This window comes from Peromyscus maniculatus, chromosome 14 (assembly GCF_049852395.1).
Source record: "Peromyscus maniculatus bairdii isolate BWxNUB_F1_BW_parent chromosome 14, HU_Pman_BW_mat_3.1, whole genome shotgun sequence".
Lineage (NCBI taxonomy): Eukaryota > Metazoa > Chordata > Mammalia > Rodentia > Cricetidae > Peromyscus > Peromyscus maniculatus.
Window position 1 is genome coordinate 13,153,803 of NC_134865.1, and position 25,533 is coordinate 13,179,335.

Sequence of the window (25,533 nt, forward strand, 5' to 3'; positions counted from 1 at the left end):
TTTGAGTTTTTATTAATTGACACATATGTACAGTTTCTATTATATAATGAACAAAAGTACTAGTAGGGAAATTAACACACACATACACGCAATTATGACACTGAGAAGCATAAAGCCTATATTTAAGAGAAACACTGTGAATAAATATCACAGGAGTTCTAAACAGAATAAAATCACTTCTGCTAGAAAAGAGCAGAAAAATATTAGGAGGAGGGTTGGTATTTAAACTCAGTAAAAAATAACTGTATAGTGAAGGCTCAATGAGAATGTGATAAGTGGAAGAATTATTCCAGAATAAAGAGATGACATAGGGAAAATATCACACTGGGAAAGCATTTGTTGTACCCATGAAGCATATTGTAAACAATTCATTTTAAGAGTGCATTTAGTAGTCAATTCCATATAACACATTTTTTTTTTAAAATATCTATTACATGGTAGGCAGCATGTCAGTAAAACAAATGCAATGTCACTGTCAAAAAGAAAATTTCTGGAGAGATGGGTCAATAGTTAAGAGCATTGCCTCGTCTTCTAGAGGACCTGTGTTCAATTCCCAGCACCCATGGTGTCTCAAAACTGTCTGCAACTTGAGTGCCAGGGGATCTAACTCCCTCTTCTGACCTCCATGGGCACTTTGTACAGACATACATTCAGGCAAAGACATATACAGATAAAATAAATAAAATCTCAAAAAATTATATGATAATCTCAAAAAATAATTTAAAAAAATGAAAACTTAAATCAAAAGCAGAGTTTATGAAATCTCTAGAAATTCATGTATGTTAGGTAAAATAGTGTAGGACTTACTGTGTATATAATATACTATTGCTAAATACTACTGATGGCTGAGCCAGAGGTTGAAAAGAATGTTTCAACAATATAGAAGGGAACAAGGAGTGAAGGCAATGGAAAAGTAACAAGAAATACTTGAACAGGAAATTTCTCATGCCATCCATGGTAGAATGAAAACATGGCTGGGATTGCAGGATGAGATCTAGCAAGACAGATATTTAAATTAAAAAATATATATAAATTAACCATTGCCCACTGCAAGTAGCTACTTCTATCTGGCGAAAGCCATTAGAATCTGTAACTTTTGGGTGCTCATCCCTAAAAAGGAATATATCTTTCCCTCTCTGAGAAGATAGAACATTGAAGAAGATGGAGTAGAAAGGATGTAAAAGTCAGTGGCTGGAGAAGCATGCTGTGAAAAGTTGTCTTCTAGATGTGAATGGCTCTTGTACTTATGAACCCATAGCAACAGTGGCTACATGCACAAGGCTGGGTCCATCAACATTTCATTATGGAAGGGAAGCATCTCCAAGGGCTCTGCCCCTCCCCAAGGAGCTATTGGCAATTAATGATTGCTAGGATGTGAGAAATCATATTCGTCAATGGCAACCTCTGGTTACTATGGAACAATCTTCTTGTACATTGTGAATATGTATTACTCTCATTGGTTAATAAAGAGCTGACTGGCCAATAGCTGGGCAGGTAGAGGTTAGGCAAGACGTGTTGACAAAAACAGAGAGTGGGAAACAAGGAGATGAAGAGAGGCAAGATGAACACACTGAGCTGAAAAAAAAAGGGGGGGGGACTGCTGTGGGATGTTCTGTATGTCCTGTGGGAGCCCTTCTTGGGTTCTTTGTGGCGTTACCCAGCAGGTCCGTATAGAGGATGATTAGGACCATGGGCCTGAGTGCAGGTGTTTGAGATGGTCTGCACTTGGCTGTGCTGGGGGATGGTCTGTATGTCAAGTTGTTCTGATTGATCAATAAATAAAACCTGATCGGCTGTGGCTAGGCAGGAAGGATAGGCGGGACTAACAGAGAGGAGAAATAAAAGGACAGGAAGGCAGAAGGACTGACTGCAGCCGCCGCCACTGACCAGCAGCATGTGAAGATGCCGGTGGGCCACCAGCCACGTGGCAAGGTATAAATTTATGGAAATGGGTTAATTTAAGATAAAAGAACAGTTAGCAAGAAGTCTGCCACGGCCATACAGTTTGTAAGCAATATAAGTCTCTGTGTTTACTTGGTTGGGTCTGAGCGGCTGTGGGACTGGCGGGTGACAGAGATTTGTCCTGACTGTGGGCAAGGCCGGAAAACTCTAGCAACAGGGGACTGCCATGTGGTAAAGCATAGATAAGAAATATGGGTTAATTTAAGATGTAAGAGCTAGTTAGTGACAACCTAAGCTATCAGCTGAGCATTTATATTAATAAGTCTCTGTGTGGTTATTTGGGATCTGGCTAGCAGTGCCTATGAAAAACTCTGCTTACATATGGCACCCACTGTTGGGCAACATATTTCCACATAAAACCTGAGAAAGTTTAAGAAAAGGTTCCAAATACACAAAAGCAGAGCCAAACATGGCTTCCTAGTCTCACACTCTCATGCCAGCCACAGTAAAGTGATGTGTCTCCCAGGAACCTGAGGGATGGAGCTAGCCATTAGCCACAATGTGCTAGTGCTATGCACTAAGCTGAGCCACACCTACGGCTGACATAGCAGTTTAAGATTTATCTCACATGATCAGAGAAAATACAGATATTCAGTAAAGACAGATCCAGATGGAAGAAACCTGTAAACAGGTTACAGTGTGTTTAAAAATATACATTAGGTTTGAGAAGGAAAGGAGAAAGATCTATACAGTCACAGAATAAAAATATTGCTTAACAATAATAAAGTCTTTAAAAAAAGGAGTAAAGTAATATAAAAATGCCATGTAAAGATGGAAAATACACAGGGAATCTGGATCCCATATGTTATTGTGTTGTCTTTAAATTTTTTGATTGCTAATGAATGAGCAATAGCTGCTAAGACACATTGGATTATGGAGGCTGCTGGATTAACCCAACCTGTATATTTTAAAAAATCTTGACTTCAAAAGGGAAGTCAAAAGATGTGTTGCTTTGGGAAAAAGGTTATACTTTTGTTCCCAAAGAAAATGAAAGCCTGTGGATTCATCCAAGGTTGGAAATGATCAGGTTTTGATTCAGGATGACCCCTTGAAAATCCTGACTACAGACATAAAGAAATAAACCTAGAAAAATGACAAAACACATGACATATATTTTGCCTGCTCAAACATAAAACAAAAAAAAAATCATCTTTGGCTAACTTGTGTACAACACACAGTCTATACTTGTATTAATGCAGATATGTATGCAGATATAAACCTTTAAAAGTTTACGTATTTTCAGAGCAAGGGGACCAGACACCAATAAAAATGGATGCCCCAGGTGATCCAAAATCCCAGAGTACCTCTATTGCAGTTTCCTCAGAGTTTTGCATCCAAAACAGCTTCAAGACTGCTTGCCGAGATAGCCTAGCCTTACAAACTACTCCAGCCATGACTTAACCATTACCCTGATTTCCTTAAGATTTATCCAAATGTTCCAGCACCCATAAACAACAGGAAACAGTCTAGAGAAAACAATGACCATATTCCCAAAAGATGGATTATGAATGTTTGTCTTTGTTTAGGGGGGTGGTTGAAAGTTGTTACTGGTCATGGTCAAGAAAATACCATTCAAATGAGGTTAGATTCTGGAATCTCTTTCTGAAAAGAAAATAGGGGACATAGGAATGATAGGAAAAAAGGGTAGATTGTTGAATATAATTTAATCTTAAAAGCAATTATTAATTTCAAACTAGTTTACATTGGTATGGATTTTAGTTTATTGATACAAATTTAAAGTTATTTTTGTTATACTGTATGTATGTTTCTACCCTTGTTTGGATGTTGTACTTATATAACTCATTTAAAGATGGAATGTATAATTAAGAAATACAGGTTTGTAGTCATCTATAATAAACAAAATTGTAGTCATATTATGCATATTTTCAAAGTTAAACAGCTATATTTAGAAGATAGGTGATCTTTAAATACTCCAAAGAACTACAGAATATGGCACTTAAAATGTTTTAATAACATAAGGCTTTTGTTGATAGTGAGACACATCTCCTCCTGGCAGTACCAATTTGCTTAAAAAAAAAAAAAAAGATATGAGCATCAAAGAACCTCTGAATGGAGCTTGCTTTCTTTATGGCAAAATCTAGCCATTTGGGCAAAGAAACTGCCCTTGCCTCAATTGCTGACAGTATACTGTGGATCAGCAGGACACAAAAGAAAGTGACTGCCAAACTTTGCCAAGACAAGGTAGGACAGTCCTTCAAAAAACTCTACTTCTCAAAAATGTCTGTCAAATATACTATGCCTATAGGCCAAATATGGTTGTCCCCACATTACAGAAGAACTTTGGGTAACTGTACAGACACCCAGATGTCCCTGTCATTAAGTAACATTACACCCTTCTGGGGTCTTTGATGGAGTTAAAGATGAAACAACTAGACTTAAAGTTTTCTTTAGTTATGATAAAAGGTAAATTAGGTACAAAACTTCAAACTCACAAAGATAAGAGAGATAATAGAGTATTTTCTCTAAATTTGCCAAATACAAATGAACTCAATATTGTAACTGTAGCTCATATTGATCAGTGTTTTTGTTATATATAGATTTACTATGTTACAGTTAAAATATTACTTATTAATTAGACAAAAAAGGAAGAAATGCTGCAGAACAACCTTTTTGTACACTGTGAATATGTATTACTCTTCTTGGTTAATAAAGAGCTGACTGGGAGTTACAGACAAAAAGACACTGCAGGGAAGAAGGAGGGTGGAGTCACCAGGAGATATGGACAGAAGCAAGATGAACATGCCATGCTGAAAAACAGGTACGATAAATAAGCTTCTGAAATCCTAGTTTCCTGGTGACAAACAAGAGGACCCAATTCATGTCTAGATGCTTTATTTTTCCTTCCTTTAACTGAAGAGGAATAGAGAGAAGCACTATAACATCTGTAAGCACCGAAACTTAGGCCTGCCTTCCCTGAATCTAAGAGGCTCTTATTACTATGATGGCTCTTAAGCTGAGGAATGCTGCGCTGCAGGTTCACGACAGGAACATCATTACTGAGCACAGGTCCAATCCCTGCAAGTTTAAGATTCTTCCCCGATGAAATGTTTAGACTCATACTAACCATACTGTTGGAAACAGATGGAGGATTTGCACAGCAATAACTAGGTTCAAATACTACACACATGGTATCTTTATTTTCAGATCTTCCCTCTTTGGCAGCTCCTGGCTTTAGTGGAAGAGCTACCAGATCCACTGGCAAGTTTAGCGTCCTCACTGGCCCCTACCTTTGTCTCTGCCAAAGGGAAGCAGGGCCAGTCTTCCCAGCATTTAAATGTTCTAAATCTCCAAATAAAAATCTCAAAAATAGATTTCTATACAAATAAAAGTCATGCTTATAGTTCCAGAAACTCTCCTCTGAACCTAAACAAAGCAAATGATTTTAAGGAAAAAAAAAAAAAAAACCTTCAAGAAGTGAGTGTCACTATTTGGTAAAAGTAGGAACAAAGGATAATAAAGGTCATAAACAATTTTTACCTGCACTAAAACTAATGGCTGTTCTTTTCTCCAGTGTTGCTGTGCAGAGTTAGAAGCAGAAGCGGGCTTTTGTGGCACACACTCCTGAGCTGCATTCTGACTTCTGGATCTAGCCAAGTACCCTGGCTCTAAAGTTTTGTAACACGTTTTCCCAAATGTCAAAAATTTCCTTTGAAATGAATATATATATATATATATAATGAATATATATATATATAATGAATATATATATATATATAATGAATATATATATATATATATATATTCATACACAATATATATTTGTCTGTGTAAATGTAAATTTATCTGAACAGCTGAAGAGGTATTTTTCTTTAAGCCTGGCTAGGCACAATTAATAATTTATGAGATCTATCTGGCTATGCATCTCTCTGGAAAGTACAGGACTAGTATAAGCTTTATCCCACGAGAATGGAACTTTTCCTTTTCTTCTGTAACATAAGAAGCTTTGAGAAGTCGGATTCCTTATGAATCAGCTGCATTTCACATATGGACTTGTTAGCACCATCTATTTAAGTGTGTAAGAAATATTACTCACTTTCCTTAAATAAAATTAAAATTAATTAATTCAGATTTAATTAAGTTAAATTAATGAAATAAAATCAGACTTCAATAGTCCAGAAAATTTAAACTTGGCTGTTTTAAGGAATTTCTTCTTTTTAAACGTGTACAGCTCAGGAATGTTGCCCTTATGTCATTTAGAATAAGTGTCTGAATATCCTTGCAGAAAATTCTCTGTACAATTTTTTAAATTATGTTAAAATAACAAAGTCACAATCTTAACAGTTTTGAAGTGTTTGATTCATTGGCAGTAAGGAATACACAATGTTGCACCACTTTCCTTACTAGTATATGATTTCCAATTCTCCAGCCCCCTCTAGCCTCGGATCAACCATATTCTGATTTCACTTACTTCCTGAGGGAAATGTAGAGATTTCATAATAGTTCCTTCGAGATGAGGAGAAAGGGCCTACACTAGATCACAAACACTGAGTATCTTCTTCCCCTGAACGACACTAGTCATTGAAGATTTTTTCCGTAAAGAATCAGGAGTCCTTCCTTCTTCGCCACAGTGTCAGGCTCTGTGCTCCACACCCTTCGTCTCTTCCTAGGCAGGAGTGGCAGGAACCGTACTGTTTTGTACTTTAATTTTGTCACTCCATATCAGGGCAGAGGTGAAGTAAAGAAGGAAGGGAGACAAAAGTGTGTTGCTTTGTTTTGGACAATACTTTATATGTGTGCATGGTACTGTGTGTGTGTGTGTGTGTGTGTGTGTGTGTGTGTGTGTGTGTGTGTGCACACATGTGATAGTCTGGAGATAAAATCCAAATCCTCTTAGGCAACCATTCAAATATACTAATGCTTGTGTAACCACCATGTTTTGAATGACAAGCATGTACACTTTTGTTTTATAATCTGATGCTGTTTTTGAGAAAAAGTCCATTCAGTGGTGCCCTGAGGAGGTCAGACTTCTTCAAAATGACCCCCTTCTCAGTCTTTTTCGTGAACTGCTGTGTGCAGTTCAGAAAAGGCATCATGGTACATGGGAAAAGGCACAGCACATGGGAACACTGTCATGTGCTGTTTAAACTTGCTGAAAGCAGACTCTGAGAGTGAGAAGGGCCCTCCTGTCCTAGACCCTGGCATGTTATTCCAAGTATCTCCCCAAATGTCCTCCACATACTCTTTTCTGGGACAGGCTGGGCTGCTAACTCTGTAGGAGGGAAGAAACAGAATCGGCAAAGCAGCCCACGAGTACTGTCCTTGGGAACAGCTGGAAGGTGACTCACTTCCAAAAATGTTACTGCTGCTTATCTCCTATATAGAAGTATCTGAAGTGGGAAGGCAAAGACAGCAGCTCAGCTGTGAGAAGCTCATTCATGGAGACAAATCTCAACTGTGAGGTCCAGCTGACTGCCTCAGTTTGCCCAATATTTCTGCTGGGTGTTTGGAGGCCCCCAGTCTGATTGCTCTCTCAGCCAGGCTACCCCAGTCATCACTGCTGAATGTGGTAAATTCCGATTTGATAATATGTTGCTACTACCTGCTGCTTCAATGATGCTTACTATTTATCCCTTTACTTTTGATCGCTATATGTGTAATAAACTTACTAATTCCAGACAGAAATCATAGCTCACATAGGACATTCTCTAGACTGGCCTTACAGAACACATGGTCCAATCTGCTATCAATCAAACATCACAGAGCAATGACAGTTCAGTATGACCACAGTCAAAGACTAAAGGTAGAAATGGTTTCCTTAGGCAATAACTTGATAGCTTGGGAACTGCAGTCCTCTCATGCTGTACTGGGTGAGAAGCAGCCTTTCCCCAGGCAGAGCTGATATGAAGTTACTGAGAATGCCCAGCAGACATTTGTGCAGCTGTTTACTCTTCACCTGTTCTAGCTGGACCTGCGTGCACCACAGGTAAATCGCCATGCTCCCAGATGCTCACTCAGTTCCAGCTGTTGCAACATCAATATTCTACACTTTTAGTGCTCTCTATCCAGAAGGTATAATGTACAGTCTCTGGGCTACCTTGAGATCTATTGCTGCTCTCACAGTCTGTGTTCATATCCTCTATCTTCTGGGCTAGCCTCATCTACTGCAGTTCTAGATCCTGTAGTTCCCTTGCAGTTCCTTCTGTAGAGCCTTTCCCTCATAACCTATGATAATGTGGTCTCTAGACAGTCTGAATTATCTATTCTGGAACAGTGAGTTGGGCATCCAGATGTTTTAACATACTGTTTATATACTCATCAGTCAGCAGGTGGTCCATATCTTTTTGTACAGAGAAAATGCCTAACATGTCTGCAGAGGCTCTCTGGATACTTCAGTGTTCCCATGGAGGCAACTTCACCAAGCAGGACAAAGTTGTTAGCACTTCCATTGGGCATCCTGGCATTGCCAGAAGCCTTCCACGATATGTCATTGGTGTGGAGAGGCCACTGTTCTTGTGTTCTCCTGGCACCCACAGACTGAGCTATTTTGATGGATTGTTCAGGGGCTGGCTGTAGCACTGGCACATGAAGTAAACAGAAGACATCATAGAGATCTTCACTCTTGAGTCTGAAGTCTCAGTATTTTCTGGCTTCCCAGTTGCTTCTCATTTGACACCTTTTTCCTCCTAGCATAGTGATACTTTTAGAAGTCACATCCTAACTTCTATTTATATGAATTTGTCTATTTTTTAGGTATCTTTAAAAAAAATTTATAATTAATTTAATTTTACATATCAGCCACAGATTCCTCTGTCCTCCCTTCTCCCACCCCACCCTGCCCTCCCCCCTAATCCACCCCCGATTTCCATCTCCTCCAGGGCAAGGACTCCCCTGGGGATTCAGCTCAGCCTGGTAGTCAGTAGAGGCAGGTCCAGTCCCCTCCTCCCTTCACCCAGGCTGAGCAAAGTGTCCCAGCATAGGCCCTAGGTTCCAAAAAGCCAGTTCATGCGCTAAGGACAGGCCTGGGGGCCTCCTAAATAGTTCAAGCTAATCAACTGTCTCACTTATCCAGAGGGCCTGATCCAGTTCCATGGGGGCTCCTCAGCTATTGGTTCATAGTTCATGTGTTTCCACTAGTTTGGCTATTTGTCCCTGTACTTTTTCCAAGCATGGTCTCAATATCTCTTGCTCATACAGTCCCTCCTCTCTCTCACCAATTGGACTCCTGAGCTCCGCCTGGGGCTTGGCCGTGGATCTGTGCATCTGCTTCCATCAGTCACTGGATGAGCGTTCTATCATGACAGTTAGGGTGTGTCTTTAAGGTAGTAACTGTTAACTCTGTTTAGAAGAGCTTACATGACTCTTAGACTTGGTAGAGTCTAAGATGGTTCTTTTAAACGCTGATCAAGTCCTTTTTACTTTTTGTCTGTCTGTGTGTCTGTGTGTGTGCCTGCAATGATGCATTTGTACAGTTGTGCCGGTGACCTGGGAGCTCAGAAGAGGATGTCACAGTGTTTGGAACTGGAGTTATAGGCCATTTTAAGTTGTTCATTGTGGGTACTAGAAACTAAACCAGGGCTTATTATTGACTAGATAAATTGATTCCAATGATAGCTACAGTTAAGAAAGTACAAAACCCATACAAACACTGTAATATTCATTTTGCTATTCAAACAACAAAAAAATGGGATAGCAAGGTTTTTTATTTATTTATTTATTTATTTTAACCATTAGGGTTTGTCTACCTGTCCGTATACTCTCCCTAGACACTGACTACAAGTGGAGAAGCAAATTAACCGCCCCCACACATGTGGCATCTTACAGATGTGGTACTTTTCTGTGGCTGCTGAAAAAAAGTACTATAAACCGGACGATTATAGACACAAGAAGACTGAAACCACATGTCAGGTGGTCTATCCTCTCTGTGCCAACTGTTCATCTCCCCAGACAAAGTGTTTGCATTTTGGTGGCAATCTTTTGCATCATTTCTGTTACATGGCTGTCCTCTGCCTGTGTATCTTCACGATGTATTTCCTCAGTGTCTACCTGACTCAGTATAAAAGTTTCCTCTTTCCTATAAAAACGCCTGTCATAGTGGATTAAGGCTCATCCAAATGACCACATTTTGACTAGTTTCCCTCCGTAATGACCACATTTCAAATACGCTCACATTAAGAAGTTATGGAAGTTCAGCCTAATTTTAGGGGGAGGAATACAGTTCAAACACAAAAATAACCAGCTAATGCAGATGTCATTGACACTTCCTCAAAGCAGGGTTTTTTTTTCCCCCTGGGAAGATATTAGAATTTTGTTTACATGAACTGTCAATGCAGGTAACAAACACAATGCTTGAGACATCTGTGCTGTCAAAAATGACTGGTGTTTTATTCCCTAGCACTTGCAATGATACCCAGGTAGCACCCATGAACATTATTAATTAGAAGTTGCAGTTATTAATACAGGCACTGCTAGGTTTGCTGCTACTTCATACATTAATAATAAAGCATATATATCATGATGCAATATTTTTATAATAGCAATTAATTAAAATTTATTTTGATTTAATTATATTTTAGTCATTTAACAATGTTAGTCTGAGAAAAATCCAATTAAAGTTTAACCCAGAGCCTCAATGGCTTTTCACACTTCAGACTTAAGGTAACTTTAGACTTAGCAGTCAAGAATTAAACAGGACATTATACATCAAACAATTTCTTTTACCACTGTCCATCATGAAAATACAGTATTTTACATTTAACTCAAAATATTTCTCTCATACACCCAACAGAAACCTGAAACAAAGTATCATAAAACAATTATTTATCCTTAAAATATAGTATGCTTTATTTATAACTAGTTCTAGAATAGAAATGAAATAATTTTGTTAAGCATTTTTAGTGACATTTCCATAGAAATTTCTCATAGCATATCATAAAAAGTGAAAGCTCATGTTACAAACATACATTTTGTATACATACATACATGTCTACCTACTTATATATCTATTTACACACATGCACACACACATACCCATATATATGCACACACATAATTTTAGAGGTGGCATTTAGATGAGCAAATACTTCAACTAACCAGGCTTTACTTAGACAACTGATTATTTAATGAGTTATGTAAATTTAATAGTATAAACTGAAATGTTACCAAATGTAGGAATGAAAGGTAAAAAATAAATATTCTAGGTAATTTAAATGCTATAAAATGCTTTAAATCCCCAGAGTTTAATCTAATTGAGGAGTTTCTTCAGCCACAACTACAGTGTCAGGTACAGGAGTTTCTCAAACAATATTTACTTGAACTGAAGTATAAAACGTTTTACCTGTAGTAAACTCGTAATGTCTGTATTTCTTCTTCCAGCCTTTTGTACTGTTCAACTGCAGTTTCTCTGGCTTGCTGCATCGACAGTAATTTTGCCTGCAAATATTAGTTTTGGCATGTTAAAACACAGGATGAAGTGTGAATATGAGTTAAGTCCTTTGTTAGTTTAAAATTCTAGCCATATTTTTAGCAATCACAGTTCTCCACAAAAATAGTAGAAACATATGGGTAATCCATATACTAAAGACAAACTTTAGTAAATGTATTAACTTGGCTAGTTACTAAGCTTCAATCTTATTTTATCTGTATTATCAGATATGCCCTTCTGCAATGTTTAACTTTATACACAGAATTGAGAATGTGGAACATGGGTTCAGAGAAGCGTCTAGAGTAGAGATAAGCACAATGGGCATTTCAGATACAAATTTAATGTGACTCCAATGCCTGATCTCACTCGATTTTCTTTTAACTTTATTAACAGTAAAACTCAGAAAATTCTAAGTATTTTGTCAAGCCATCTTTGATACACAAAACTATGACCTGATTCTTACAGATATAAGTTAACCTTTTCAATTCCTTTTCTGCAAGGGAAAATTTTTCCCTGAAAAGTAGATTGATGGCAGCTTTTATAGCTAGATATACTTTGCTCAAGGATATTATCTTAACATATAGGCAACTAAGTCTACAAAATATTAAATTGAGTTTATTCTAACTGATAAACCATCATCATCATACATCTTAGCAGGATCAGTGGCGTTTTCATGTATGTATATCTTGTGCAATGTTTGGAACAAGGTAAACTTTTCTATATCTTATAGATTTATGAGTATTTTGTGGCATAAACTTTTAAGGTATTTTCTCCTAGCTTTTTTCAGTGAATTGTTATCTGTATTTTTATTTTGGTAGGGTTCAAAGTTGTAATTTTAAAATAATTTTCCATGTTCCCACCATCATTTCCACAAGTTTTAAGAAATGTTAAAAAGAGTTTAACATTACTTTAAAAATAAGGTATTAGTAAGTCAAGTTTTAGTATTATTTATTCAAAGTTCAATTTGCATGCAAATACTATGTCTCAGTTTAAATAGTCTTTGACAGTGAACATGCAATTGTTTCAAACCTTGAAAACTACACTGTCAATAATAAAAGTAATTTAAATTCTGGAGTTTTAGCATTTTGTTGAATGCATATGATTCAGTGGAATTAGTTTCTTGCATAAGAATGCAGTAAATAAGAAAAATAATAAAAACACAATTATGAGAAAATTAATTAGTGTAATGAAAATGAACACTGGATAATGTAACTTTTCTATTTTAATAATGGAAAATTATAAAAGCATGCAGCAGTCTGGATATTTGCATATAAGCTTAGGAACAAGATATTAGTTTGTTTTCTATCTGGGCTAAAGAATTCTAACAGATTTATTCTGTAATTAAATGTAAGAAGTTTGAATGGTTGTTTTAGCCTTATGTATTCCATAACTATAGGGGAGATATCCCTGCAAACTAGGAAAAAAACATTCAAAATAAACTCATTTCTATGTTTAAAAATTTTTGTTTTTCTTTATATCCTTATATATATGTCTTACCATTTATATTTTTGTACCTTTTCTACTTATAGTCTTATTTTTAGGTCAAATTTCATGAAAGTGAAACATATATATGACATCAAGTAAGAATACACACAGATTTTAGCAATTAGGCTTATTGAGTTATAATTTCCGGAAAGTTAAACTCAATGATTTCAATCATATTAAACGTGTTTTTATGAGGCAGAGTAAGAACTCTTGGTAAGGTTGTTCTGTAACACATAGCGCAGCCCATGTCTTGAACTTGAGGCGATCTTCTCTTCAGTTTTTCCATGCTGCCACTACAGGCATGAGCCACCACATCTGGTCACTTTTGTAAACTCTGACCAATATATGTGGTCATGTGACCAGCATCACACTCAAGATATGAAGCATTCCCATTACCTCCAAATGTCTCATTGCACACCAATGCGGTCACTAGCCTCCTTTTATACTTAGCCTCTGTCCCTATATCTTTGCCTTCTTAGATTATATAAAAGACATATAGCCATTAATTCTAGCTTATTTTACTTAATATACTTTGAGATTAATCTACATTATTGCATGTTCCAGTAGTTCATTCCTTTATAATCAGTGAACAATGCTACACTGAGAACCATGATGTGACTATCTATTCACCAATTGATTGATGTTTTACTTTCGTTTTAGAAGTCATTAATACAACTGCTCTAAATATCTGTGTATATGTCATTTCTCTTGAGTAACTGCCTAGAAGCAGAATTTCTGGGTCCTATGGTGTGTATATTTATATATTCTGTGAAGAAATCACAACACTTGGTGATTTCACTGAAACAATCTTAGAAGGACGTTAGCTGTTGAATTCCTGTTATGGGATGAGATGGTGCCAAGTGTTGGAAGACACTATGCAGTCTATCCTTTCAAACTATCTATAGGATAATCTCCCTTATTTCCAGGGGAGACAATGAATCAAATCATCATTAGGTAACAGAATTACTGACAACCAGATTCATCATAATGCATTTTCCACATTGTGTCCCTTTATAATACCTGACATAATAATAAAGACTGGTAACCTAGTGCTAATGTATATACCTATTTTGGGTGCTGTGGTTGAAATAGGACAGCCATTTACTATATTAGAAAGGAAATACACTGTTTTAGTAAGTCTTTTCTAGCAATTTAGAATGGTAGACAAAGGCAGGATTATACTGTTCACAGAACTGAACAATATTTACTGTTGCTATTGTGGATAACAATCTTTATCTTACTTTAAAATCTTTTTATGTTTGGTTTCAATGTGTTTTTAATAGTTATAGTCTGAAATAGTTCAGCCTTCCTTTGGTATCACCAAGATCATTAATGCAAACCTCTTTTCATGACAGAGCAGAGGCAGTTGATTGTCTTCATGATATCTACTAAATAAAGGAGTATGATGTACAAATTAAATTGAGTCAGGATGCAGATTTGGGAAGCATCTTAGAGGTAACACAGTCCTCTGTTTTCATGATAAGGAAATTGTTGCTATTGCAAACATTTGGAACTTGTCCAAGGTTTCACAGCTAATTAAAAAGAAGGCTGAAACTAGAATACAAATATTCATAAAGCATTGTTTATTTTACATTACAAGACCACATTTTAATATGACATAATTTAAGAGTATGTTAATTTTTAAAATAATCATTTTTACAGAATAACCATAAATATGCTGAACTCTGTTATAACTATGAAAATATCTCAAGACATCTCCTTGTGTGTCTTTGAAGATGAGTCTAGATGACTGGTCAAGCAATGACTACAGTCAGCTAGGATTTGAGCTCTCAAACTTGCAAGCAGATTAAAAACTTAGTAGATAACATGTAACTAAAATGCTGGCAAAAAATACCCTAAAAATTAAAAACCTTTATCAAAATGATAAAACTGAGACTTCATTTACATCTCTCTCTCTCTCTTTCTCTCCCTTTTAGATACAGAATTTGTTTGCTCACTACATTGTGTAATGCTCTTTAGAGCATTTTTAGTGGTTATATTTTACCCTCATGTCATGCCTTTTGATTTACCAAAATGGAGACAATTGAGTCAGTCCTTCATGTAAAGAGAATAATATATGTACTGTTCAATGATCTATGAGGTGATCCAACATCAGAGAGAAAATAGGCAATTGTGGTAGAAACAGAAACTATAGTATTAATAACTGAAGTTGATTCTTGAGCTGGAAGCACAATTCATAGAACTGAGGTAGAAAATCTAGAGAGAAGTATGCTAGAAGCACAGCCTGGCAAGGTTCCCATGGTAGGAACCAGGGACCTGGGAGGCATCCTGGCTCCCTACTTGCAAGCTGTCTCATTAGGCAACCTAATATTCCACTTTTTTCACCTCAAGGTGCTAATACTAATAAAATATAATAAAACCAAATGAAATACATAAACTAGTAGCCAGCACATAGAAAATGCTTTAATGATCTATCATTGAATAAATAGTAGGAAAAAAAGTCAAATCACGAACTTGGTGAGTTAGGTGTTGAGTAGGTAGTAAATATCCACTAAACAGATGAAGAAAATAAATTTTCAGCATCACTCTGCTTTATAAGCTTAACATCTTTTGACTCAGACCAAAAGTTGATACGTCTCTGTGAAGCTGTTTGAGTTTTCTTATTATCTGAAGTATCTCTACCAAGAAAACCATTGTGGACCAAGATCATACATACACACCATTTATTAATTATGTGCAATATATTAAGAAATTTAAAGAAGAAAAAGACAGCCTTGCTTTCTCAGGCACATTTTGCTCTATCCCCTTTCTTGGCTATACAGATTCTGTGCAGTGCACAGGACTCAATATTATAAAGTTTATAAAAGACTTAAAGTATAAGATGTTATTGAATTTGACATGGTAGGAAATTGAATGCTTTTGTTGAAGGGATAAATGTTATTTCTATTATTTTGGAAGGGAGGAAAATAAGAGAGAATAGCATTATTAACTGTGTGGATACTTTAGTAACAAGAAAAAGGATATAGAAAGAAATCCAAGTTTTCCAAATCATCATAATGTTATAATTTTATACATACCCACAACAAAATGAAAATACTGCACAGCAAACAATGTTCTATGAAGTCATTTACTTATTTCTTATAATGCACCATAATGGTAGCTTCTATTTCCATTTCACAAATGAGAAGATTGCTATGTAACTTACAGAATGTCAGCTGGCTACTAAGTGGTGGAACAAGAATTTGAATTCAGTACTCTGTGGTGATTATTGTGTACCCCAATAAAGCTTGCCAGAGGATAAGAGGACAGAGCCAGCCACTAGATTAGAAACAGAGCCAGACAGTGGTGGCATATACCTTTAATCCTAGTACTTGGGAAGTACACATGCCTTAAATGGCTGGGCAGAGAAAGGCATATAAGGCCTGAAGAAACAGGAACTAGAAGCCTTTTCGGCTGAAGAAGCTCATTTGGCTAGAGGCCTATCGGCTGAGGCTTTTTCAGGCTGAGGAATTGGTGAGGTAATAGGTGGTGGCTGTGGCCTGCTCTGCTTCTCCGATCTTTCAGCCTTTTTTTTTTTTTTTTTTTTTTTTTTTTTTATTAAAAGACCATCTTAGATTCAAACAACAGTACTCTGGGTTCCAAAGTCTCCTACTCCTCTTAACCACTATGCTCTAAACACTAGGCAAAATTTGGTGCTTTAAAAATCAGGTGTTTAAATGCATAGTTGTGGAGATCAAGCCCATAAATAAATCTGTAGATGAATTTCTAGACAGTCTTATTAAATAAGAAACACAGAGCCAAATACAGAGGTGCATACCATAGAGATCAGAGCAATAGCCACCAACTAACCTTAGCTCACCACCTCACCATAGCTTCCCAGGAAAGTGTCTTCCTGTTTAACCCGAGCCTTTATTGCCTTCCTGTTCTGCCTTCTCATTGGCTCTAAGCCCAGCCACCTCACTTCCTCGTCACTGCCTGTCCACACACACCTCCAGGTCTCTATGGTTGGTACTGGGATTAAAGGCATGGTCACCACGCTTGGCTGTGCCCTTGAACACACAGAGACTCTGCCTGCCATGTGATCAGATTAAGGGCGTGCGCTACTACCGCCTGACTTGTGTTTATGGCTGACTATGATCTCTGGTCTCCAGGCAAGCTTTGTTTATTAACATACAAATAAAACATCACCACATATATCTACAAAGGCACTCCTGAAACTAACACTCAGGGAACATTGTGGAAGAAGGGCCGAAAAGAGGAAAAGAACCAGAGGACCAGGGAGTTTTCTGTGAGACTGTCTCCTAGATATGTCAGAAGCGATACACATAGTCTCCCCAACATGACTGTCCATATGTGAACTGAACAAGGGGACAGCCATGGGCATGCCAAAAGGGACCAGGAAAAGCCCAAGAGGCCTCAACCCCGCAGCAACAACTACAGGCAATTAAGGAGTTCGGAGAGTGGGAGGTGGTCTGACACAGGGAAGCCCGCACCAACTGGTTATCAACACCCAACGGTCAGCTCTGAAAAATACACACAAGTAGTGTTATACAGACTGAGCAGGTTATCACGGTATCTTTAGGAATGCATATGCATATACATAAATGCATATAACAACAAATAATGAAAAAGAGGCCATGAATTTGAAAGAGAGTAAGGAGGGCTATATGGGAGCGTTTGGAAGGAAGAAAGGTGGAAATGATATTATTATAATCTCAAAAATAAAATAATTAAAATATGATCTTAATGATAATAAATTATATGACATAAGCGTACATAAAGAAAGTGGAATACTTGAACAAAATTATAAGGCATTTGTGATTTTTTTTATTCTTAAGGAACTTTTTTATTCATTTTACATACCAACCACAGATCCCCCTCTCTTCCCTCCTCCTGCCTCTCTAGCCTATTCCCCATCCCCCCAAATCATCCCCCATTCCCTCCTCCAACAAGGTATGGCCTCCCACAGGGAGTCAGCACAGCCTGGTGCATTCAGCAGAGGCAGGTCCAAGCCCCTCCCCCTGCATCAAGGCTGTGCAAGGTGTCCCACCATAGGTAGTGGGCTCCAAAAAGGCAGCTCATGCACCAGAGATGGATTGTGATCCTATTGCCAGGGAGGCCCTTTATGCAAATCAAGCTACACAACTGTCTCACTGATGCAGAGGGCCTAGTCTAGTCCCATGGAGGCTCCTCAGCTGTTGGTCTAAAGTTCATGAGTTCCCATTAGTTGGGTTTGGTTGTCTCTGTAGGTTTCCCCATCATGATCTTGATGCCCCTTGCTCATACAATCCCTCTTCTCACTCTTCAACTGGACTCCTGGAGCTCCGTTTGGTGCTTGGCTGTGGATCACTGCATCTGTTGCCGTCGGTTACTGGATGAAGGCTCTATGATGACAGTTAGGGTACTCACTGATTTGATTACTGGGGTAGGTCAGTTCAGTCACCCTCTCCACTATTGCTAGTAGTCTAAGCTGGGGTCATCTTTGTGGATTCCTGGGAACTTCCCCAGCACCAGGTTTCTCCCTATCCCCATGATGTCTCCCTCTATCAAGGTATCTTTTTCATTTCAAGGTATTTCTTCCACTCCATCCCTGTTCCAGCTCGACCATCTCATTCCCTTATGTTCTCATTCCCCATCCCCTACCTCTATTGCCCCCTCTCATTCCCAGTTTACTCATGGAGATCTCATCTAATTCTTTCCTTTTCCCAGAGCAATTCATGTGTCCCTCTTAGGGTCCTCCTTGTTAGCTAGCTTCTCTGGAGCTGTAGGTTGTAGTCTGGTAATCCTTTGATTTACATCTAGCATCCACTTATGAGTGAGTACATACCATGTTTGTCCTTCTGAGTCTGGGTTACCTCATTCAGGATGATATTTTCTAGTTCTATCCATTTGTCTGAAAATTTCATGATGTCATTGTTTTTCTCTGCTGAGTAGTACTCCATTGTGTATATGTACCACATTTTCTTTATCCATTCTTCTTTGTCCAGTTGAGGGGCATCTAGGTTGTTTTAATTCACTTAACATTAGCCCACTCTACTTCCATCCATGTCTTCAGAGATCACAGGAACATATGACGGAGTAGTATTCCATTATGTATATTTACCACTTTTTATTTATTCACTCATTGGCTGATAGATATTACACATGTTTTCATGTCTTAGCTATTGCGGGTAATATCACAAAGGTGTGGGAGTGCAGATGTCTGTGACACAATGACTTCATTCCCTTTGGATACACACCCAGAAGACTGCTAGATCATGTGGCAGTTTTGTTTTTAAACTATGAGGAACCTCTACCCTGTATTTTGCACCAGTTACACTAATTTATAGTCCTGTCAGCAGTGTTCAAAGTACTTTTTCTACACACCCTTAGTGCTCATCATCCTCTGCATTTTGGATAACGTATTCTCAGCATGTATCTGATCACCAGTGATGTTGAACATCTACTGCTGATGCTTGTCTTCACTGCCAATATCTATTGCCTACTTTCCTATCAGGTTGTTTTATTAAGTGGAGTTTATTATATTTCAGATATTATTCACTTGTTCAGATGTGTAGTTTGCCTTTTAGTTTTAGTGTGGGAATTTTGTTTTTAAGCTATAAGAAATTTAAAACGTTTTGTTTTTAACCATGTATGTGCATGTTTCATCCTGTGAAGGATATGTCTCTTCCTTGTATCTTTTAGATTTAATGAATCCTACTTCATGAAATACTAATTCTGGCCTTATGTTTGTTGATAATTAGACATTAGCTACATGTTTGGCCCCTGAGGCTTCTTGGCTATCCTTCTAAAAGTTATTCTTACTGACATGTACAAAATTACTGAAAATTCAGTTTCACATACAATCTAGTTATCATTTAATACGATTTGATATATAACCTGTTTATCACTCTAGTTGGTGGCATGAAAGTGGGTACTAAAAATGGTGCAGACTAAAGTCTCATGCAATAGCCAACTTTATTTGGAGTATCAGACAATTTATACTCTGAGGGTTAAGAAGAGTCACCTGAGTAAATTGTACAATCATAAGGACAAGCCACACATGACAAAAACATGTTTTTCCATAGAGGCATATAAACAAACAACAGTAGCCAGTTGAAATGAATAATCTAAAATGGACTCACTCCTATCCACTACACCTGGGAGAGACACAAAAGCACATGCCAAGAACAATTCCATGTTTTTTGAGGAAACTGAGGTCACAAGACATTTGTCTTATTGGAGTGTTCTCACAAGCACTCAAAATTCTCACAGGACTCCATTCTTAGACTGTGTTCTGACAATGATCCTCAGTGAGTGTCTATTAAATAAATGAATTTTGTTCTAACCATAGCACCTATTCTTGAGGTTAATTTCCTCAAGAAAAGAATAGTGTTTAAAAAAAAAAAAAAGCATGAGCCAGAGTGTAGGTTCCTAGGCTGGGAGTGTAGCTTAGTGGTAGAGTGAATGCTTAGCATGTAGGTTCCCAACAAAGCCTATTGTCTTCTCTCATGTCAGGATACATTCCTTTCACTAAGCTCTGGGGTGCCACCTAAGAACATGAGCACACAGAGAAAATTAAAGTCTTATTTAAACTCAAGAAGCAAACATTTCCCCAAATGACAATGTAGTCTCTTCTACATTTCAGCCATAAACATTTCTCTACATGTAGTACCTTTCTATTTAGTTAGACACTTAACTAGTAGAATTTTGTTTATTTGTTCAGGATCGTGTATGTTTTTGCATTACATCTCTTGTACACTTCATCACCTGAACACCTGCTGAACTAAAATAGTCTTGCCAGCAAAAAAAAAATTGAAATTATGCAATCTGCAATTCAGTCCATGGCAAGCACCTGGGTAGAATTTCTTTTATACTTTTCAACACCAATTACTGAACAGCCTGCATAGAAATATTGCCAACTGAAAAAGCTATAGAAGCAGGGGTAACCAGGTGAACATGACTATCACCTTAGCTCAGGACCTTCCAGATTCTTACAATAAGAATCATAATCACTGCCGTGTAACTCACCAGAACATTCTCAAATTCACAAAGGGGTTGAAGGGAAAAATCAACCTGATTATGTGATTGTGTGATCTCTAATAAATATATACCTCATATTATTCAGACAGCTTATATATATGTATATATATTATGCATTACAGCTAAACATAAAATGGCTACTAAATTTTTGATATATAATTAATAAAAATTATAAAATATAAATATAAAGCTCTATTGTCAAGGCTATATTAACTCTATATTGTACTGAACCAAACTACAATTAAGGGTATTAAAGCATTAAGGTAACATATATTAATTTATAGTCCTTTTGTCTGTGAAATAGTTTTATTCTGGTGTTAAGGTCCAAGCCTACAAATGTTCTAGTCACTCATTGTAATGAACAACAAGACATCCCCAAAGATTTCTGACTTCAATACAACTTAAAAAAAAATCAACTCAGATTTTAAAGAATAGTAGGTAAAGCAAGATTTTGCAGATAAACTAATAGGTTTTCTTTCTAACTTCAAGTTGACATAAAGGTATTAAACTAAGTAAGCTGATGTTTTTAGGAGATAGCAACTTGTAGAGAAGGAGAGAGGGCTCGCTGCAGCTGACCTTATGCTAGTCAACATGTGCAATAGTTTAAAGAGAAATTCAGCATCTCAGTATGGAAATTGCTTTGGAGCTGTGCATGTGAAGGCAGAAAAGAATTCTCTCTTTCCCTGTCTCCTTTTGGATGCTCACACAGCAGCGCAGCCCAGGGCACGCTGCTGCGGATTTTAACTGTTCTATGGAACTACTCAAAATGCTTTTGATCCATTTTATCTTCTAAGTTAGCAAAGAAATGTTGCAATAAGAAACACCAACAAAGATCTGGAAAAGTTAAGCTCTGGATTACCATATTGTGTGCTCCTGCCATTCAATGCTTCATACAAAGGCAGTGGTGTTCAAAGTAAGAAAAAGAAAATGTAAGAAGAGAAAAAAGGGAAACTGGTCTCAGAAAGTGCAAAGCACCAAGTAAATAATATTCTTCTACACCACTTCTTTTTCACAGATTGGATGTTAAAAGAGTTGCAGCAATTAGGCTTTTGTTAATTACCAGCTGTTGAAACAGATGTGTTGACGATCCTTATTAGTTAACAGCTGGGTGAGAAGAACAATTGATGCCCCCTAAAACCAACAGCCAGCTGCTCTTCAGTAATTATCTTCAATTAATAATACAGGTGATAACAGCAAAAAGCTCCCGTCTCTCTCTTTCAATAACTTTTGCAGATTCAATAACCGTGGCTTTATCATTACACAGTAATAGATAATACATTTATTACAATAAGTTAAGGTCGGTATATTGGAGTTGCATTAACTCCACGGTAGTTTCCATTATGCAATTTCTGTAGAAGGAATCAGACAAGTGCTAAAAGTAGAAAGCAGACATTCTGTAGGCTTTTATTTATCATATTTCAAATGTCACTGCCAACTTACTTCTCCAGCACTAACAATAATAGCTAAGCACTTAAGTTCTTTGAAAAAGAGAAGCATAGCTAAAATCTGTTCTTTTTGATTTCCAGGTGTTTTCACCATGTTTTATATTCAGTTCTCTGAAGCAATATATTTCCTCTTGGTATGCCTAAATATCAGTGTGTTGTTCCCTGGCTTATATTTCCTAGGTGACTGGTAGAAGCAGTTTTACCAAACTAAAGATTTTATCTCAGAGCAGTAAACACCTCATGTATACAAAGCGATCAGAAAAACAAACAAGCAAGCAAGAAACCAAGAAACACACTTCAGTTTTGTAGACATCGCCTTATGACATATAACATCCAGGTTTCTAATTGTAATATGAAAAGAAACATACCAATAAGTCACACCAGTAATATCACAATGATTATATAATTTACAACTACACTTTCTATTTCCTGCATTTTAGATGTTATATTAAAACCTCACTTACTAGAAATGTAAGGCAATGATGTAAAGAAGCCAGGCAAACCATCTCAGTGCTATGAAGGTGTCTACACGAATTTACAGCCACATCTATTCACTAATTAGAGACCACTTAAAGACACTGCCTTCCTGAAAACAAGGATTAGAGCTGGCTGAACACCCCTCTTTCACAAGGCTCCCTTGTGGCTCTCCTGGGTCATCACAAGCAGCTTGTTCTTCCAGAATTAAATAGAAAAGCCTGCTGATTATCAGTACTGAGTGCCCCAGTTAGGCATCAGGACGATTAATAGAGACAGAAACTTTCAATAACATGTAAATAAATCATTCTAGCACAAGTGGCAGTAACAAAAAAGGGAACAAGGACAAACTTTCTGAAGTAATATTATTTAGGCTGCCACCACTTGGGTTACATGGATGTCTGCTATAAAAATCATTATATAAAAACTCTCACTACATTCCATATAATTGTGGCTCCTAAAGTGAAATTGTAATACTTGTATAATTACAAATAGAGAGAAGTGGACATAGAAAAAGTTATCAATTTCTGTAAAAGTAACTTTGCAGGAGAATACTCAATAATAAGTTTCTGTAATTAAAGGGAATCACCTAATATGTGGAAGCTAATAAAATACATTACTAGAAAAGCAAACTATTAATTTTGCTTAAAAATCTCTATTATTTTACTATTTCTCAGTTCTAAGTAAAGAGCTAATTTCTCCGCACGGTAGCAGGCAGAACAGCTCGGTGTTTTCTGCCCTGACACTGGGCAGCCAACGCTTTCCTTCCCATTGGCCAGAATACTGCAGCAGACCCCAGATGAAGGAGCAGCCAGCCATGCCTCTCTAGTTTGTGGAATGAACAGGTGTGGTCACCACTCATCAAACCCTCACTCCAACCATGAAGAGCTTCTCCTGGAGTAGAGTGCGGCACTCATCATATTCCAGGTGATTCACTGAGCAGTAAAACAGTGAAACCTACTCTGAAGCCACAGTTCCTAAGTCCACTCCTGTTTAAAATCACCCGGAAGTATATGCCCTTTCTTGTCTACTAAACATGGACATCAGTACATATGTAGCAAACATCTGGCTATGACATGATTGCTCTAAAAACTTCTTCTTCTTCTTCTTCTTAAAAAAAAAAAAAGGATTAAGTCTAACGCAGACCAGTACCCAGGTATTCCTAGGTGCTTTTCATAACCATTTCAATGTTTTTCCAGTGTAAGAATTTAACTGCATGCTTTACCATCCTGAGATGGTCACCTGTATTTTCTCATTCATAATATACATCCCAAATGCTCAGCATGCCTTTCCCAACTTGGCTCACTGTCAAACTCATAAATGTCTCATTGCTAGGTCTCACACACCTTTTTTTTCAATGCATCACCTTCTGCATAAATTTAGTTTTATCTGCATTTTTCCTCCTTCTTTTAAGCACACCACCTTTCTCCATGAAGCAGATATTCTCTTAATTTATACTTCTTGAGCCTATTTGTATCAGATGGACAGGTTCCCTTAGCATGGCTGCAAACTAGCATATCTGCAAGAGTGATAAGAAAACAAATAGCACATCACTGGGCAGATTAGCTCTTCCACTATGGCAGGATCATTAACTGCATAGGAAAGCTTTCCAAGATCAAACAGGACCCAGTAGAGCTCACACAATCAGGGAAAAATGAGGTCCATTCTGATGCTTCCTTCTCTATTATCCTGACTTTTAAAAGTTGTATTTGTTTTACTTCTATAACAAATACTCCCCTCTTTTAGACCATCACACAGACTCCACAGGGAATTAGCTTTGGAACCACAAAGTGACCACTGAGCTTTGACTATCCATGCCAATCAGTTCCAGTCTTTGTAGTTTCAAATACCAACCACGCATCTTACTTACACTGTAAAGTTAGCATTTTCTACAAAACTCACTCGTCTTCATTAATCAAACCCAGGTCTTAATGTCACTGCCTTTGCAAGTAATATCATAGTTTTCCCCAGCACCCAGTCTTAAAAACTTAAAAGTATCTTAAACATCTCCTTCATTAATTGTGTTCAGCAAGTCAACTCTTGCTACTTGACCTCAAGCTTCTCACTATTATTGTTTAGTTATTACTACTATTGTTGTTCAGAGAAGTCCCAATCTTCAACATTTCATTCACAGAATTCATTAACAGCCTCCAGTATTTCCTGCCTTCCTATGCCTGTAAAATTAACTCATTGAAATTAAAATGGTTACATTTTCTTTGTCCAATCCACATCACCATGTCATACATCTTTAGGTTAAAATCTTTAGAGCTTATCAACTTTTTGCTTCACGAAAAATAATCTTTGTGGAATTTTCAAAAGCCTGTGCTGTAACATCAGAGCTGTCTACAGGGTGACGGGTGACGAACTGTTACAGTTCAGTTTCTGTTACTGTGATAAAACACTGACCAAAAGTAACGTGGGAAGAAAGGGTTTATTTAGCTTGCACTTCCAGGTCCATCAGAGCAGGAACTGCAAAACCTTTGGGCGCAAAAGTTGCAAGAATGCTGCTGGCTTGCTAGTAGGCTCTTGCTCAGCTAGCTTTCTTGGACAGTCTAAGATTGCCTGCTCAGGGAGAGGTTCTGTCACATAGTCCTGGGCCCTCCTATATCATTTAGCAAGACATTCCCCTACAGATGTGCCCACAAGCCAGGCAAAGCTGGGTGATTTCTTAATTGAGGATCCTCCACTCAGAGGACTCTAGGCTATGTCAAGTTCATAGATAAAGGCAATCTAGGACACTGACATTCTTGGAACTCAACTAAAGGATGGAAATGTTCCAACTTTGGCAATGGGTCCAGAAGC

The 25,533-nt window shown here is 37.4% G+C and overlaps 1 protein-coding gene across 12 annotated transcripts in view; it reads right to left on the reverse strand.

Moving 5' to 3' along the window:
- Positions 1–25,533, reverse strand: part of Mipol1 (mirror-image polydactyly 1) — a 299,368-nt gene that overhangs the window by 94,249 nt on the left and 179,586 nt on the right. For all 12 annotated transcript variants that reach the window (XM_076550615.1, XM_042260588.2, XM_016007364.3 and 9 more), the window contains one exon: positions 11,258–11,352. In XM_076550615.1, coding sequence (XP_076406730.1) covers positions 11,258–11,352 — 95 coding nt within the window. The remainder of the gene's footprint in view (positions 1–11,257; positions 11,353–25,533) is intronic.